Below are 17,583 nucleotides of genomic sequence, written 5' to 3'. Positions count from 1 at the left end.
GCAATACTTGATGCGAGGGATGCTTGAACATGACTTAGAATTACCCCATGCTTTTCTCTCCAGTTCAAGATCACCTGGGCCAGCAATAAAGGCTGGAGCTAGCCCATACTTTGTTATGTCCCCAAAAATCCCCATGCCTGAACACAAACTTTCATTCAAGCAATTGTGGAGCAACTTTTGTTTTCTTCCAATTATAACTACATTTATACACTGCTCCGGGACTTGAATAGAAAATGATAAAGCCAGCTCTCTGGCATATCCTAGCAAAAGCACATAAAGCTTTGCTGCAGAGGTTGTTTGATATCTGAGCATCGGTAGGGACAGGATATTGGCTTTAACTGGAGGAAATAAATTACAACATCCAAAGCCCAGTGAAGCTAATAGCTTCCACTGACTCCAGGACAGGATCCTTGCTATCAGTCTGTCTAACCTTTACACATTTATCTTCCGGGACTTGGAACCTCATGGGAAGAAGGCTCATTCTTGGATGACCAACACTGTCAGTCCTTTGACCTTCTCTGTTTGGTACAATTTATTTGAAGTCCAAACCTTTGCTTTGGTTTTATGTTTCTCTCAGCCCCCTGCTCATCAACTCTCTCCCACCTATAAAATCAGCATTTATAGGATGGAAAGCACTGAAAGGGAAGCAGGTTTTACAGTCCACTTTCTCCTCTCCTTTTATCTCATTTGCCATGCTCTGAAGTTTGGCAAACTGCATTTCAAGACAGAACTCAAAATACAGTATTGGGAGGATTCACAAGGCTATAGCCAGAAAGAAACAATAAAATTAATAATATTTACCATGGCAGTAGCATAATAATAACATTATTTCCTTACAGTATTGCCCAATTTTTGTTCACCAAAACAAACAGAAAGACTCACTTTAGATTTTAGTAACTTAACCCCCTCACTGCTGTCAGTCTGCTTCAAAGCATTGCTATGCAGTGGGAGGAATAAAGGCTTGTCTTTAATTTTTATCGGCATAGAAAACTGAATGCAGCATTGAAGTGAGGAGAGCAAAGACTGGCAGCGAAGGATGAATGTGAACTTAGCTGTTTTAATAGCTATTTTGCCAGCTAAACTCTGAGCATTAGTAGATTTGCGGATGCAAATGAGCCACTGTTCATTTCATTAAAATAGAGCTGAGAATTAATTGAGCCTCTGTTGGTGCACTCAACTGTAAATTTTTGTCTGTTTCTCAACTATGACCTGGTTGAGGCTCTGCTGAGCAGTAGGACAAATTTTTTTCCGATGCAAACGTATTAAGTACTGAACACATTTAACACATGAACTAATTGAGCATCAACTGGTTCATGAAACAGTGAAGTAGTAGGCTTGAAAATCTGTTTTGTTATTTTTTCTTTCTTTAATGTTCTTTTCAGTCTTAGATTATTTACCTCTGATGTGCACAGACATGGATTATGAGTGACAAAACTAAATACCTATGTTAAACTCTCCAAAAAAAAAAACTTAGTCCATTTGTACTTGCATTTACTTTTCTGACTGCAAAACAAAATTATCTTTAAATTTCTACATTTCTAGAGAGAATGCAGTCAGATAAAGATTTAGATGTGAGTTTGAACGTAGAAGTGACAGCTGATTCACACAAATTTCTGTGAGCATGGAGGGCTATTGCCTTTATTGTTACTGCTGCAGCTGTACTAACACTGGAAGTAAAATATGGGGAAGGGCAGGCAGTCATGGCAGAACTTGCCAAAATCTCTGAAAAAAACTTCTGAGATATAACTGTCCTGCCCATTTCTGACCCTGTTTTCAGCCCTGTCTTGACACATCCAACTTTTAGGCAGTAGAAGCTGAATGAAGGGAACAAAAAAACAATCTTGAAACTTGTAGAAATAGTAGCAGATGTCTGGAGATGGCAAAGAGAATGAATGCTCTCATATATATTTTGGGGATCTGTAAGTTACAGAGTTGTCTTTTTTTGGTTCAAGTTCTTCCAGCAACAGAAAAAAAAAACCATGACATCATCCTTGCAAGTAAATTTATGGCAAATTATATGATAGGAAAAAAACTTCATTAAATCCCACCCATTACACCACAACCCAGTTCCCCAAAAGTAGAAATATTTATAGGCTAATGGGGTGAGAATGTTTCCTGAAATATGGAGCAAGCAGCAGGAAATACTGCTATTTTCCTTGCCTCTCCACCAAGAGCCCTTTGACGGATGAGAAGCCCCTTCAGCCTGCAGCACCAGCATGTTATTTGACCTTGACTATGGACCTATGGGGCCATACACCTGGAGTAATGCTGGGGAAATCAAGTTCTAATTAATGCACTTCTGGCCACTTGCATTCTTAGGAGAAGAAGAAAAATTACAAGTTTTGAATTTCTTAAGCAAAGCATACAGCCAATTAAAAAAAATTAATATATTGCTCCAACAACATGTTTACTGAACAAATGCATAATTAGTAAATCAGTAGTGTTGCAGCTACAGTCTGAATGGAACATCATTTTGCCAATTAGTTGATGAGGCATAATAATGTCAGATACTTGATGCTACTAGCTTCTTTAATTAATTTTTTGAACCAGGGTACTCATGTATCAAATACATCTGTGGCTTCAGCCTTAGAAACTTGAAAATGTGTAAACATAATTTCAGTTCGTTTAAAATGTACCATTATATAATGTAGTCCCTGTTCTAACGTGTTGAAAGGCAGAGTAGCTGCATGTGAGAGGAGCTGGGAGGAAACCCTTTAATCTTGCAGTGGACAAGGCAGCAGCAGGGGGTTGCTGCAAGCACCGATGTCTCTTGTTCTCCAGTTCCTGTGGTGGCACCGACGAACATCAGTGGAGGAGGAGGGAGCCGTTCCGAGCTGGTCATCACATGGGAGGTAATTGTTAGCTCAATTAACCTAAGCTGTCTAATGGGGAAAAGTCTATGGGTGAAATCACAGCCCTGCTGAAATCCAGAGGCTTTCAGTCACTGGCTCGGGCTGAGCCTGGATTTCATCCTGCATCTGGAGAGAAAACAGTCTGTAAGATGCACAGCAAGTTTTCTTGTGTTATAGCAAACCATTTATAAAAATAAACAGTTTAAGAGGCATGTTATAAAGATGTTTAGAAGTCTGTATAACCCTCTTATCTCCATTGTACAGGATGTGCTTAACACACTAATCTGCTTGGCCATTTTCTGCATTAACATTTTTCATACTTTTGTTTACATGTTTTTCATTCTGGAACTCTGTGCTGACAAGACATATCCTATTATGCATTAAAGGAGATGAGCCCTTTAATTCTCCAACACTCCAGCAAGAGGAGAGAATATGCAATTTCAGAGCTATTAATACCATACTACAAGTTGCAATGAGTGAGCACAGGTCATTGCAGAGAGCAAGTGTTGTGAGAAGTAGCCTTCCTTCTCCAGCTACCCATCTGCATCTCTGCAGGCAGCCTCGTGCAAAGCCTCTGCAGTGATGGGCAGCTGCTCCAGCCCCCATGGAAAAACTGACCAAAACACAGTGTCCACCTGTGCTGGACAGTGGAAAAACTGAGGGGTTTTCATTGCTGCTGAAAAATGCACGTGACTCACCCAGGTAAACATCTCACCTGGCTCTGAAGACAACTGGCTACAGCAGGAGCTGTCCCAGGCTGTCAGCATCACCCAGCCTGCGGGGCAGAGCCCAGGCAGCCTTACCCATCCTATGGACAGGTGTGAATATCTCAGAGCCTGCACACAATCTCTGTGTAGTCTTTAATTCGGACCAGGGCTTCAAAAGCACAGTGCTCTCTTCATAAGTCATGGAAAATATTTATTCAATTAAATAATAATAATAATAATAAATACTTCTAGTTCAGCTTAAGCAAGGAAAGCAGTCTCCCCTTTCCCCTGACTTCATTCTTTTTCCAGGGAAATAGCCAAGCTCATGTATATGGTTTAAAAGAAAGGAAAATAAATTAATTTAAACTACAAGTAATGTTATTTATCACCTAAGTGAGTTACCTGTGTTGTCCTGTATGCTGATAACTTTGCCATTTAACCAACCTTTTGAGGGAGGAAGGGAAGTGACAGAAAAAAATGAGATCAAAAGAAAAAATCCCGACAAGATAAATAATACTGCCAATGCTTTCCCCTTTGCATGCTCCAAATAGAGTGAAACTTCACTTTTACTGAACTGAATTTTCCTCCATATACATCTTTCACTGTTTTCTTTCATTTTCTCCTCTACTGATCTACTCTTTGGGAGCAGAACATGAAAATTGAAAAACAACCTGAGAGATCTCAATCAAATTATCCTGTTGGACTTCATAGTGTGTCCTGAAAAATAGTCAGAAGAAATACTAATTATGCCAAGCTAACAACACTGAACTGGGCTCTCCAGCTTTCTGTGATGAACTCACTAAACATCTTGATTAAATCTGGGGTCACAGAAGCCTCAAAAACAAATTAAATGCTCTGGAAAGTAGCTTGAACTCTTATAAATCCCCAGTGCACCCTCATCTCTCACGTTTAACTCTCTCGGGACTGGATAAGAAATAGAAGGAGGTAGATTGGGAAATTAATGTTTGTAAAACACTTAAAGAATGACAACATTTGTTATATATGTCAGATCAGGGTTATAATTTGACAAATATCTTACTATTAAATTAGAAGGAAAGAAAGAATACATTCAGTGCCCTGAAATCTGCTGATTTATTCCTCGATTTTTTTTTTTTTTTTTTTACCTCCCACCTTCTCAGACTGTTAGTGCTCCTCATAGCTTCTCTACAGGGGAAAAGTTTGGAGCCAGGAACCATTGCGGGAGCTGCAGTTCTGCCCCTTTGTTTTTCGCTCTGTTTCTGCGCCATTTTTCATAGCTGATTTCCTTGCACCTGGCTTTGATGCAAGCATCTAATATAAATGAAGTTTTGCTGATAAAAGCTATGTACTCCTCTATGTACTACTGATCTTTTCTTGTTTCACAAATGTTCTCTTGCTTTGAGAAACCAATGTAGAAGTGTTGTTTTTCCCAAGAAAAAAATAATACAGTGTTGATGTAATTGCCTGTTCGGTATGAGTCATTAATACATATCTTGACATGAGATTTTATTAATAGAAGCCTTAATTTTATCATGTTGACTTGCAATAACATTTCTGTTCTAAACAAACTTAAATGAGAAAATGTTCATGCACTCAAGACTCTCACTTGTGCTAAAAAATATGTAAGTGCTGTACACATGCACAGGCAATTATACAGCTGACATGCACTTCTATGTATACACATTTGCTCCTTTCCCAACTCTTTCTTTCTTTTAAAATAATTTCTTTAAAATCAGCATTCCTACACCCCTTGGGGGAAAAAAAATATCAGTTACAACCTGTGCTGAGTGAAATGCTTTTAATTTTGAAAACTTCATGCCTGGAAGAGAATAACTTTAATGGAGCTGATCAGATCTTTTGTTTCTAAATTGATTGCCTCAATAGATTTATTATTTTGATTTTTATTTCAATATTACATTGACTGATGGAACAAACATTATTATCTTCTCTAAGGCACAGTCAACTGAATCAATACTACTAAAATATACTGAGAGAATGAAGATTCAATTAAAAGAGTGTATACTTGCAAATGCTTATTGACTGACTGCCTTGTCACTACAGCCAGTTCCAGAAGAACTGCAGAATGGGGAAGGTTTTGGCTACATCATTATGTTTCGTCCTCTTGGCTCAACAACCTGGACAAAAGCAGTGGTGGCTTCAGTAGAAGCAAGCAAATACATTTATAGGAATGAAAGCATTACACCTCTGTCTCCTTTTGAAGTGAAAGTTGGTGTCTACAACAATGAAGGAGAAGGGACCCTGAGCTCCATATCCATTGTCTACTCGGGAGAAGATGGTAAAGCACATTACTCCTATTGCTGACTGTGTAGAGTCCATAGGTCCCAGGTATGATAATTCAGATCCCTATAGGGATAGTCAGAATTTAGCTCAAAGCTGCTCATTGCAGGTTTTCAAGAGACACAAGACAGAGGATGGGAAAATGAAGTGAACAAAAGCAAGGGACAGTTTTTCATAACTGCTTTAAGTAGGTGGCATGTTTCAACAGACTTGTCCCCAGGGAGCTCCCACTGAGTGGCTGGGAAAAAACAGGAGACATTGAAAACAGTTTACCTGTTAGAGGGCCCAGATCACTCCATGCAGCTGACCTCCTCTAAAAATCTGTCCCAGATCACAGGTTATGATCAATTTTGAAAAATTACAATTTTGCTGGTGCTCCACAGTAAACAGGCAGCAAAGCTAGGGATTCATACCAGGGTTCTTGAGCCTCTGCCTGCGGCTTCCACCAAAAATCTTGTCTTTTTGTCTTCAATCTCATTAAGTTTCTGAGACAACACCCTTTTAATACCACAATTTTTCCCCTGGCTTTGTTTTCTCCCATGACCCAGAGCCACAGATAGCACCAGCAGGGACTTCGGCACTGAGCATTTCGGCAGCAGAGGTGGAGGTCTCCTGGCAGCCCATCGCGTGGAACAGGCTCACGGGCAGGGTGTTGGGCTACGAGGTGAGGCAGCTGGTGCTGGGCACCTTACAGAAACCCCCTCCCCAGCCACATTCATATCCTGATTCCTCTTCCCTCACTGCCAAATCAGCAGTTAATGGAGCTCTTCACCTGACTCTCATTAGCAACATTTCACCTGAGGTAATCACAAGCATTTATAGACCCAGACTATAGTTCTGTCCCGGCTTTTTTTTGTAATGTAAATTAAAACTTCAAGTTTAATCATTTGTGATGACCACTATAAAATGACTTGTGCTTGATTCCATAAAACAAGGTTGATCCTCCCTCTTCAGACAGCTGTAACACTGCGTGAGCGCAATGGGGCAGCTGATCTTTAGGGGACATGCACGTGGCCCACAGCATCTCTCACAGAAGAACATGCACATCATTACCATCCAAAGCTTCTGCTGTGGCGTATTTGAAAGGCTTTGGGCTTCTCACTTCTGTTCATAGTGAGCAGCTGCTCATGTACTAGTAAGTGACGGGCTGCTTGCCCTGTGCACTGGGGTGCACCGCCGGCACAATGGCATGAGCTCAGGGCCAGATCCAGCGACAGGCATTTCAGGGGCTGAGATGGGGGAGCTGTGGGGGGACATGGATGCTGCCAGACCCCGGTGGCACTCACCCTGCCTCTGGCTTCTCTCAGGTCTCCAGCACCGGGTGGGAGCAGAGCCCCAGTGTTAGCTGCACCTGACATCGCCAGGACAGGGCAGCAGTGCCTCCGGAGCGTGGGGGAGTGGTGGAAGTTTTATATTTCTAGCTGGAGTACTTCAAAGTAATCTCAAATATGATTCCTGGGCATTTTATTTGCACAGTGAATCTTTTGTAGATAAAATAAAGCAAGGTTAAACCAAGTCAGAAATACTTTAAGTTCTGTGCTTTCATTACAAATGTATAAAGCAAGGTAGTAGGAGGCACATACAACACACAAACCTTCCAAAATCAAATGCTAAAAATCAAAATTAGAAGCAGGATACAAAATAATTAAAATCCCCTTAGATGATTGAGATAAATATTTCTTTATATCATTTAAAATTTTTTTCAAGTATGTTCAAACCATAAAACCAAGCAAGCTTTTAAAATTTCTCACGTTATCAAAGTTTTCCTTTTGGACATCTATAAAGCTAAGGATTTGATTTGCTTTCTTAATTGGTATTCTGTCTCTCAAATTTTATTTCTTCTCTATAAATATTCATGCTTGGTTTTCTTTCCTGCGAGTTTTGAATATGAAAAGTCTTGTATTCCTTGAAATCTTCATTGTCAGCGTGTCTGCTTCCCAGCCAATTCCTTAATTGATTTAAAACAACGAATTGCCTTTTCTTTGTTTTGGCTTTCCAGGTTTTATATTGGACCGATGATCCCAAGGAAAGCGCAGCTGGTAAAGTCAGAGTCAATGGGAATGTAACAGCCAAAAATATCACAGGACTAAAGGCTAACACAGTGTATTTTGCAACAGTTCGGGCTTACAACACGGCAGGGACAGGGCCCTCCAGCACCCCAGTAAATGTCACTACTAAAAAGTCACGTGAGTATTCAATTTTGTACAACAAATGTTGCAAGCTCCCAAGTGGGATAGTGACATTTCAGCTTACCGTGACCAGCTCTGCTAAATGTTGCAATATCAATGGGGTCCCAAATTTCTTCATCAAATGAGGCAATGCAATCTGTGAGTAAGAAACTTCTTCCTCTCTTCCCTGATAACAATTTTGTGGTCACCACTGAGTTTACTCGGACTGTAAGCCCCCTTTAGGTACCGGAAGGCCACTGTAGGATATCTCTAGAGTCTTCTCTTCTCCAGACTGAACAACCCCAACCCCCTCAGCCTGTCTTCATAGGAGAGGTTCTGGGTTTGTTATGTGTATGTACTAAGGTAATTCTCTACACTTGCAAAACTAGATAACAGAGGTGTTTGTGTTCCTCCAGTGTAGCAACTATTAGGAAGGATTTCCTTTTGAATTGCAGCAGTGTGGCACTTGCTTTCACGAGATTTCAAATGAGATGCAGAGTCAATAAAGGAAAGATATTTCACAGGTCAAACCACAGATTTGGGTACGGGAATATGGCTTTTTTTTTTTTTTTAAAGAAAACTCTTAAATTCTCAAGATGCTTTTCTGAGATCTCTAAATTGTGCAGTACAGACGGTAGCGTATGTGATACATTCACATAAATACTATTTAGTGAGTAATTGTTTAAATTTCCTGCAATTAGAAGCAAAAACATATGCTACTCTACTCGTGAGAAACAACTTCATGAAACCTATGATTTCACGGGGCCATCCTCCAAGATAATAGGGAAGTTCTGATTGAACCTGTAAAGTAAATGCTCACTAAGAGCAAAATAATCATAAAATAGAAAATTTTGGTAATCTGTTATGTACCCATATGCCCTAAATTCTTCTCACAGACAACTTCCTAATGGAAAATGAACTAATCTCTGGAAATGATTCTCTATATTTTTATGTATATTTGTATGACAGAAAAAATAAAGACACAGAAGTCAAGAGACAGGACATATAGGGAATGAATTTGCTTTTGCTTTACATTGTCTTCATCTTCTGTCAAACTCAGGATGGTGCTAATGGTTCATTTAAAAATTAAAGTCCAAATAACCCATTTAATATTTAAAAACATATATTAAATTTTTAAGCTCTCGTTTCTGAAAGATGCAGGCACTTTCAATATGGGAAGAGGTAATACATCAAGAGAATATAAACAATGCACATCTACAGTGGGAGCTTTAGCTTCAAGCTAATAGCTCTGTCTTTGTACTCATTGCCAAAGGTTCCTAAAATGTTCTGTGCATGGCATTATTGTATGGACTAAGCAAAACTCAAAACTAAAATAGGCCTTCTGCCAGATAGGTGCAATTCTGATTGAAGCTTACTTGTCTAAGATCAATTTAAGATCTAAGTTGATATTCTGGTTTGAGTTTACTACTTAGGAAAGTAGAAATGATGTCCTCCTTCCTTGAGCATACTGCTCCCACTAAAAACAGTTATGAGGCTCAGCTCTTCTGTTTCATTATTTATGTTATGGTTTTCAGAGATTTCATCGCTTTTTCTCTTTCTTTACAAATACATACCTCAATAGATGTAGATATTAGAAATAAGTTGCAAGTATAAACCTAGACTCAGTAGAACAACAACAAAAAATGTGTTACCTACAACATGAGAGTAACTTCATTAAATTAATAAACTTAAACACATACTTAGGACTACGAATTATTCTTGACAATGTTGATTCTAAGAAGTTAGTTGTGGAAAGGATCAGTCATCTTAGATCTAAGGAGTTGTTCACCATGTTTTGCTTCATAGAATCATTTAGGTTGGAAAGGACCAGAAGCGCTATCCATTGCTGCCTATTCTGGTTCTTGGTCTGTAGAGGAAAAACAGATAATTTTTTTTAGGAAGTCATGCAGTGGTGGTTTTTCAGCCCAAATTCTATGAATTAAGGTGGCTTTAAGTACTATGTGGATATTGAACGATATTTGAGGGCTTCCAAGACTTTTGAAAGTACTCAATCAATAAAGAGTTTGGCGTCCTTTGCCTCTTGTGAATGTCTTGTGATTGAATTCCTTATCTAAAATATTTGCTGAAAGCAGCAAGGAAGTTTTTTTTTTTTAAAAAAAAAAAGTAAATTTGTGGTTTTACGCATATGAATGTATTTAAACACCTTCAAAAATGAATATTTATCCAGCACTGACTTATGGCTCCTGGAAGGATGCCTGCTTAGATTCACCTGGGTGGCCCACTAACACCTCCTTTCCCTACCAGCGCGATGGATTAAGCTTCTCCATAGTCAGGAAGCAGACAAATATAACAGACACAATCAATTTATTCTCTCTCTGTAGGAAATGAAATAGATTATGCTGTATTACCAAATCAACATGCCTTCTAAGCTACGTATGCTAGTCATCAATATATAGAAACTGCAGGGAGAAATGAAGTATCCTAGAAGTTTAACATTTTAAAGTCAGGTCTGGGATACTCATAACCCAGAAGCCCTATTTCTCCATATCTCTCCTCTCTTTTCTTAATTCTATTCAAGTCCCTATTTCCTCTAATACCTCCAGCACTGTCCTCCCAGGCAAGGTCCAGTTGGACACACCATGGAGATGGAGATAATGTGTTGTTCTAAATATGAGACAGTGTTAGCTCAAAGGCACAGTTTCAACTTCACATGTTCTCACAGGATTCAATTTCTGTCACTTGTAGGCAAATTTTCAAAGTCCTGGCACTTAGGCATAAAAAGCCTTTGAAAATCTACTCTCAGCCTATTATGCTGAGAATTTATAAAATCCTGCAATGTTTCATGATGGATCACATGGAGACTTTAATGTGTAACTCTTTGTAACCTGCACTCATGGATGATGAAAATCTAGCTTTTTGTATTCTGCTCTTAGTTTTAGCTTTTTTTTTTTCTTTTCCCCTGAATTCCATGCAGCAAAACATTCTCTAGTCCATTACAATATAGATAGGAACAACATAATGCTTAAACAAAATCTATCAAATGTAACTTGAACTGTCAGACATTGTCAGGCTTTTCCTAATTTCCCAAATGAACTCACAGTAAGTGGTTTTGTGCTATGAATAGATCTTTATTCTGACTAATATGAGAGCAATGATGGACTGGAAAATATTTTTTACTCTTTTAGACTTGAATCAGCCATGCATTTGCTACTTCCATGTCAGCGGCTCATTCAATTACACTATGCAAATTAATATTCAGTTGTATCTTGTGATTATCATCATCTTTTTTTTAAAGCACCGAGTCAACCCCCGGCAAATATTGCCTGGAAACTGACAAATTCCAAAATCTGCTTGAACTGGGAGCACGTAAAAACAATGGAGAATGAATCAGAAGTGCTAGGCTACAAAGTAAGTCATTGCTTTATCTCATTAATCATACTCATTTATTATAAAAGTGCAAAAAGTGACTTGTTGAAATGTGACTATTCATTACCTGGAAAAAGGTGATTTTTCTGGAGTTATTGGGAAAGTTGGCTGACATTTATACAAAACATGGAAGAATATCTCATTCAGAGGAGGATGCCTTTATCCCAACACAGGGGTATCCTGTCCCTAGCACTGGAACTCTCGTCCCATTTCCCTTGTAATCTTAGTTGTATCAGATTCTTGCATTCACATCTTTTTTGGCAAGAGCTTCACACATTTGTAAGAAATAGAGAACAGTCTCTTAAGAATTAAAGAGGCATAAAATACATTTGAAAGTCCTCACTCTCTGACAATTCATAAATGTATCTTTGAAAATAGGTAGGAAGACACTCACATAAAGATCAATGTGAGTGAAGTAAAAAGCACTTCTATAAATCTATTTTTTAAGGAAAGTAAAATTTAAAGTTTGTTTGCAGTGCCTCTGACCCCAAAAGACTTCAGGAAAGACTTTTTTATTCCTGAAGGATGGTAAAAATGGTTGTGGAGAGCACTTACATGAGGAAAGGTTCCTAGGATCAAGATCCTTGCATTGCTCAGCATTTTAGTGTCTATGCAGAGTTATTTATGCCCAGGGAGAAAAAAGGATTGAAAAAAAAATATTAAAAAATCCACCTTGCAATCTTTCTTGAGATCATATCCTTTTAGATTCTAGTGAGTGTGCTTGAGTAGCTCCACACACTGGGAAAAACATTAAAACTAGTCTATTAAGCTCTTTTCCTTTGTGTCTAACGTACCTGCTTCCAGGCTACACTTTCCTATTACATTTTGATGTGGAAAGAGTGCTTTAAGTGCTCACTGCGTATTTATTGTATGATCACTGTTAACTCTCTTTCTGCTTTGCTCTTCAGTTGCTCTTTTTAGCATAAATATATTAAAAGGTTGTCTTCACGAGATTGCTAGCAAGGAAGAAAGGCTTCTTGGAGGACAAAGCTGATCATAGTCTGCACGATCCCCATCCAAACTCCCCAGAGCACTTGGGCATGGGGCCAGGGTGGCCAGTCCACACCATGGCCCAGAGACACCTTAGTGAAAAGACCCATACACAAGCAGTCCCTGAATCCCTCACATTTAGTTGCAGAAATACGCTTCCTAAGTGGAAACCCAGGTGCTACTATCCAAACTTCTGTTCTTTCTTGAACTTTTAAAAATGTTTTTCTAATGGAATTTAATACTCTGCAGGGTGCTAACAGAATTCTGAAAAGTTTGGGACATGACAGAAGGTATTCTCAGCCATTTAAAAAAAATCCATTAAAACTTAAATCAAGTAACTCTTGTTTTCTAACCCCTTTTTATTTAGATTTTGTACAGACAAAACAGACACAGCAAAACTCATATACTGGAGACAAACAACACTTCAGCTGAACTTCTGGTGCCATTTGAAGAAGATTATCTCATAGAAATAAGAACAGTCAGTGATGGTGGGGATGGCAGTAGCAGCGAGGAAATTAGGATTCCAAAAATATCAAGTATGTGAGAATTTTTATCCTTCTCTGAATATTATTGCATAATAAGAAATGTGTGTGCCTCTAAGTACAAAGGATTAACAGACTTTTTGTTACCGTAGGTGACTTCCCTCTCGTCGCTTTGTAATACTGGATGAATGTAGATTAGTCTCTGGTTTTATCATGTTCATTAGTGGAGAAACAATTTCCCAACACCTAGGTGTGATCTTAATCTTTAGTGTATGTCTCCATGAGCCCTAGCCTGGAATGCATTGGGAAGGACAGACAAATAAGCTTTCTAGCTGAAGTCAAAGCTTCAGCTTTCATATTCACCACAAATTTTCATCAGATCTGGAGCTGCTGCATATGCCAAGACAGAGCCCCTCAGCTCTGCTCCATGGTTGAGGTGTGGGTACCCAGGGTCTGGTCTCTGCTTGCATGAATACCTTATTATTCATGCAAAATGCAGCACAGTTTTGTAACCAACTAACCAAAACCCTCCTGAAAGCAGATATTCATGTAGAGACTGGGAACATGATTCAAAACCGTACTCCCTGGGATTGCTGCTGCAACTTGAAAATGAATAAATAGAAATAACCTTTGTGGCTAATGTTTCATTTTGAAAGTTTGAAAAAGAATACCGTTATGCTAGACTGCATAGAAATACATATTTGGACAGACATTTACTTACATCAGAGATTTTTTTATGCTTATGTCTTTACAGGTTTAAGCTCTGGAGAAATAAAATTATCCCAAAGAGTGCAATATACATTGACATCTGGGATCCTGCTTTTGAGTTTTGTCCTTAAGTACTCTTTCCCTTGATGATTAAGGCAATGTTCAGCCATGGACTTTTAAAAGTAAACCATCTGTAGATTTTATCTTAATACTTTACCAGAACGAACATTTCCAATAAAGAAAAACAGTGGGGATTGGGGAGGGAGATAGAGAATGTACACTACTAAGAAAACATTAAGATCAATACTGCTGAGAAAATGTAAATATCGATACTACATAAATTTTAAAAAAGCTTTGAAATTCGTGGATAAATGTATATGCATTAATTAAATGGGTGGTGCCAAATATAACTTGAGATTGCAAGGAGACTGATCTCATGTTTTTTATAAACAGTAATTCTCACTGAAACTCCAATGTAATGGTATGACATTTGTGAAAGACCTATGCCAAGATGTTGTAACTGAGAAGAGGCTTGAAATTAGTTGTGATATAGACATTATTTATCTTGTGGTTTTCATTGTAACCTGTTCAAAACAACAACAACAACAAAAACAAAACGCAAGTTTCAATAAAATAAAAGTTATTTGTTTACTTTTTGCACTTTTTTTTCTTTTTTGTATTACAGGGAACAATATAGAATGCATTATAAGAAATGTACTACGCTATTTTCTTCCGAAAAGGGAAACCTAAATAAAAGGAGTCATATGGACCAACCCAAAGCCATTGAATTCAATAGAGAAGCTTTCAGTGGCATCAACAAGCCTTGAACCAGATCTGGGTGGGACAGTACCTTTTATAATTTGAGATACATATTCTCAAATACATTTTAAAGGACTGTGTCTTATGAAGACTGTTCTGATCAACAAAGATAGCAGAGATGCTGAATACCTTTTTTAAGGGGAGATTGAAATACATCTGTCTTCCAGCAGGTTCAGCTACTCTCTCAGCTGGCATTGTTATTCTTTGCTGTAGCCTGGAAGTGTAGATTCGTCTTTGGGCTAGGTGTGAAGGTAAATGAGAAGACCATTGATTTTCATCATCTTGAAATATAAATAAAAGCATCTAATTAAATCCTTCAATCTATTGAGTTATTAGAATGTTAAATGAAACACCAGAGTGATCATGGCTTTCAAGTCGATAGATATAGCTCAAAATGTGAAGTCACACTGCTTTGTATTTTAACAGCGTCCTATAAAAGGTATTTGTTGTCTCACATCACTAGTAGGGGATGAAAAGATACCTTGTAATGATGCGATCTTTTTCATTCCCACCTTATTCTGAAGTAAATTTTCTTTTCAACACTGTCAAATATGTGTTATCTCACCTTTGTAACCATTTGGTACCACAAATTAATGAAGTTCCCTCCCCTTTTCTCATGTGAAAAGGGCTCAAATGGAGATGGCATTGTGTAAGCACATGGGTAAGCAAAATGCAGTTTCATCTGTGAATGATAATTCTCCAAAGAGTGTAATAAAACACATTTCTTGTCCATGGGTATGGGAGCCAAATAGGCAGAAGGAGTCTTAGAATGGGAAGTTGTATAGGAAGTTACCAAAACTTCGATACCTGAGGTTACTGACAGGACTCATGTGCTTGCCTTCCTGGGAGAACTCCACACGCTCAGATATAAAATGAAATCATAAATAATAAAAACATAGCAAGAGCATGCTTTATGAAACAATGTTCAATTTTGATTTAAGCACTCCAGAGAATGAAAAGGATATTGAATCCCTAGGACAACGTGTTTCGCTAGGAATTGTACCCACTGTTAAACGTTTGCTTTTTCTTTTGATGCTATCAAAGCCAAAAGAGTATGTGTTTCATATTCTTGCGGCTACAGAGACTAAAGAAATTATTGTAGAAACTTGGGCAAATATTACTCACATCTGGTGATATTTAATAATCCTCATACTGAATTCAACAATGTTTTTCAAAGAGATGACCCCTCTGGTGGAGCTCTGACAGAGGTTTTTGCATCATTGCATCCCAGCAGGTCTCTAAGCGCAACTTGTCGCTGCCATTGCAATTCACTCGCAGAATTTTTGTATCCGGTATGCAACGGGTACATTTTGTTTCAGTTAAACTGAATCTAGGATTCTTATATTTTATAACATAACTGTGATCCTTTCACTAAGTTTAAACAAAACAGCTCTTTTCATTCAAGCAAAGAAAGATTTTCTTGTGAGCAGTCATATGCAGCTGAATAGAAGGCCTGATAGATGCTTAATTACAGGGAGGCTCTAGAAATATAATGCCACTTTTAGAAGCCTGTCCTCTGGGATTTCTACAAAGATGCTAATCACAAGAGTCATTAGGAGGAGGTTTAACATAGCGTTCAACAGAAGAAAACAGTTTAGAAAGAAGTGGATATGGTATTTAAAAATCCTGATAATACCCTAATGAAGTAAAAACATTTTTCCTTGCAGTGACAATAAACAATGAAATATTTCTTCACATTTGTTTTCATTTCTGTATACATGACTAATGTTCATTACAAGGTGCTTTTCTCTCTGTAGATGTTTTTCAGCTTAGTCTCTTCAATTCTCCTGTGTTTTAACTTCATAATTTCTACCTTAGCCTTGTTCTGTCATTCCCATGGGAGAAGCCCTTTTTAAAGTAAGGGAAAACCCTAAGAATAGGAAGATTGCTAACTGAGCAAAGCTATTCTCTCGTTGAACTTCCTTAGAGCTGAAGCGACAAGTGGATTTCCAAGTGACTATTTTGCCTTGGGACTGCCAGTCGAAGTATATGTGCAGGCACTCACACAGGATGGACCAACACCAAGGTGATAACCAATGGTCATTATGTTTCCTATCAGATCCTCTGCCGTGTGCCACCAGATGGACAGGGGCCATCATTTAGCTTTGTTCCACCATTGTGGCTAAATGTTCTCCTCTCCTCTGCATGCAGGAGTCAACTGTTTGGCACCATAGCTACTAAAACCAAGTGAGACGTGCAACTTTAGCAAACAATCTTTTCATTCTTTCCCTTAGGAGATGTTTACTTCAGCAAACAGAACTTAAATTGATCTAATTCACTATTTTGTTCTGCTGCTGTGCTTCCTAAAGTAGATTTGCCTAGCACTGAAAAACTCAAACCAGAGTAGAATGCCTTAAATCACAACTTCTAAGGAGTCTTAAGGATACTACATTTAAACAAAGATATGATGATAGCCCCCTACTCTCTCTAAATAAATTAAGTCCTCTAAATTGTGGAGGCCCTTCCTCCTCCTCTTTAACTCCCCCATATTTTTTTGATGTTTCACTAGGGCAAAATGATGTCTGAATCAAGCTGGATTAGTCAAACTGCAGAATGGTTTAGGAAAGGCCAGGTGGCCAACTCTAATCATTTCATTTAATGTCTTTAGAAAATATTATTAACACAGCTGGTGCTGAAATAGCAAGGGTTCAGCTGACTGGCAGCTTTCATGAAAAGGAAAAAAAAAAAAAAAGATGAAATAGTTTTGTCACTCGTTGCAGGAAAAAAAAAAAAAAAGAACAATATAAACCCCCCTAAAACCAGAACTCAAAGTGAAAACAATGGAAAAGGGAAAGGAAAGACAAAAAAACAACCCCACCTAGAGGTGCCCAGTACTGGGAACCACATTTCAGAGTACTGGACCAAGTCACAGACAAGGCTAAGTTTTCCAACAGCTGGAAGAGTAACGCCTATTTTATTTTGATGACCTAAGCAAAGTAGAAAAATCTAAGACCAGTCACAGTCAGAGATTTTCATTTTAAATTTAATACATCAACAAAATATTTCTCCCTGAAAAAAAAAGCAATTTTTAGTCTATCCAAATGTTTCATTTAGTTCCAAATGCAATGTTTCATTGTGATTTAAGATCATTTAAACTTTCTTTAATGCCTCCCCCCTCTTTATAGAGCAATTTTTGAATATGAATGCCAAGAAACTAAACAAAATAGCCTGCGTGTGCTATTGCACCAGCCCC

The 17,583-nt window shown here is 38.2% G+C and overlaps 1 protein-coding gene across 13 annotated transcripts in view; it reads left to right on the top strand.

Annotated features, from left to right (window-relative positions):
• CNTN6 (contactin 6) overlaps window positions 1-15,225 on the top strand; it is a 144,842-nt gene extending 129,617 nt beyond the window's left edge. For 4 of the 13 annotated variants that reach the window (XM_048070623.2, XM_048070647.2, XM_048070615.2 and 1 more), the window contains 7 exons: window positions 2,782-2,852; window positions 5,600-5,834; window positions 6,385-6,500; window positions 7,836-8,022; window positions 11,261-11,373; window positions 12,749-12,917; window positions 13,618-14,247. In XM_048070623.2, coding sequence (XP_047926580.1) covers window positions 2,782-2,852; window positions 5,600-5,834; window positions 6,385-6,500; window positions 7,836-8,022; window positions 11,261-11,373; window positions 12,749-12,917; window positions 13,618-13,718 — 992 coding nt within the window. In that variant the 3' untranslated portion in view covers window positions 13,719-14,247. The other 9 variants (XM_048070572.2, XM_048070562.2, XM_048070602.2 and 6 more) reach the window with 5 other exon arrangements.
• The last annotated feature ends 2,358 nt before the right edge of the window (window positions 15,226-17,583 follow it).

The sequence above is a fragment of the Anser cygnoides genome, chromosome 10 (genome assembly GCF_040182565.1).
Source record: "Anser cygnoides isolate HZ-2024a breed goose chromosome 10, Taihu_goose_T2T_genome, whole genome shotgun sequence".
NCBI lineage: Eukaryota > Metazoa > Chordata > Aves > Anseriformes > Anatidae > Anser > Anser cygnoides.
The sequence above is the reverse complement of the archived record's forward strand: the minus strand, read 5'-3'. Positions and strand labels throughout refer to the sequence as shown.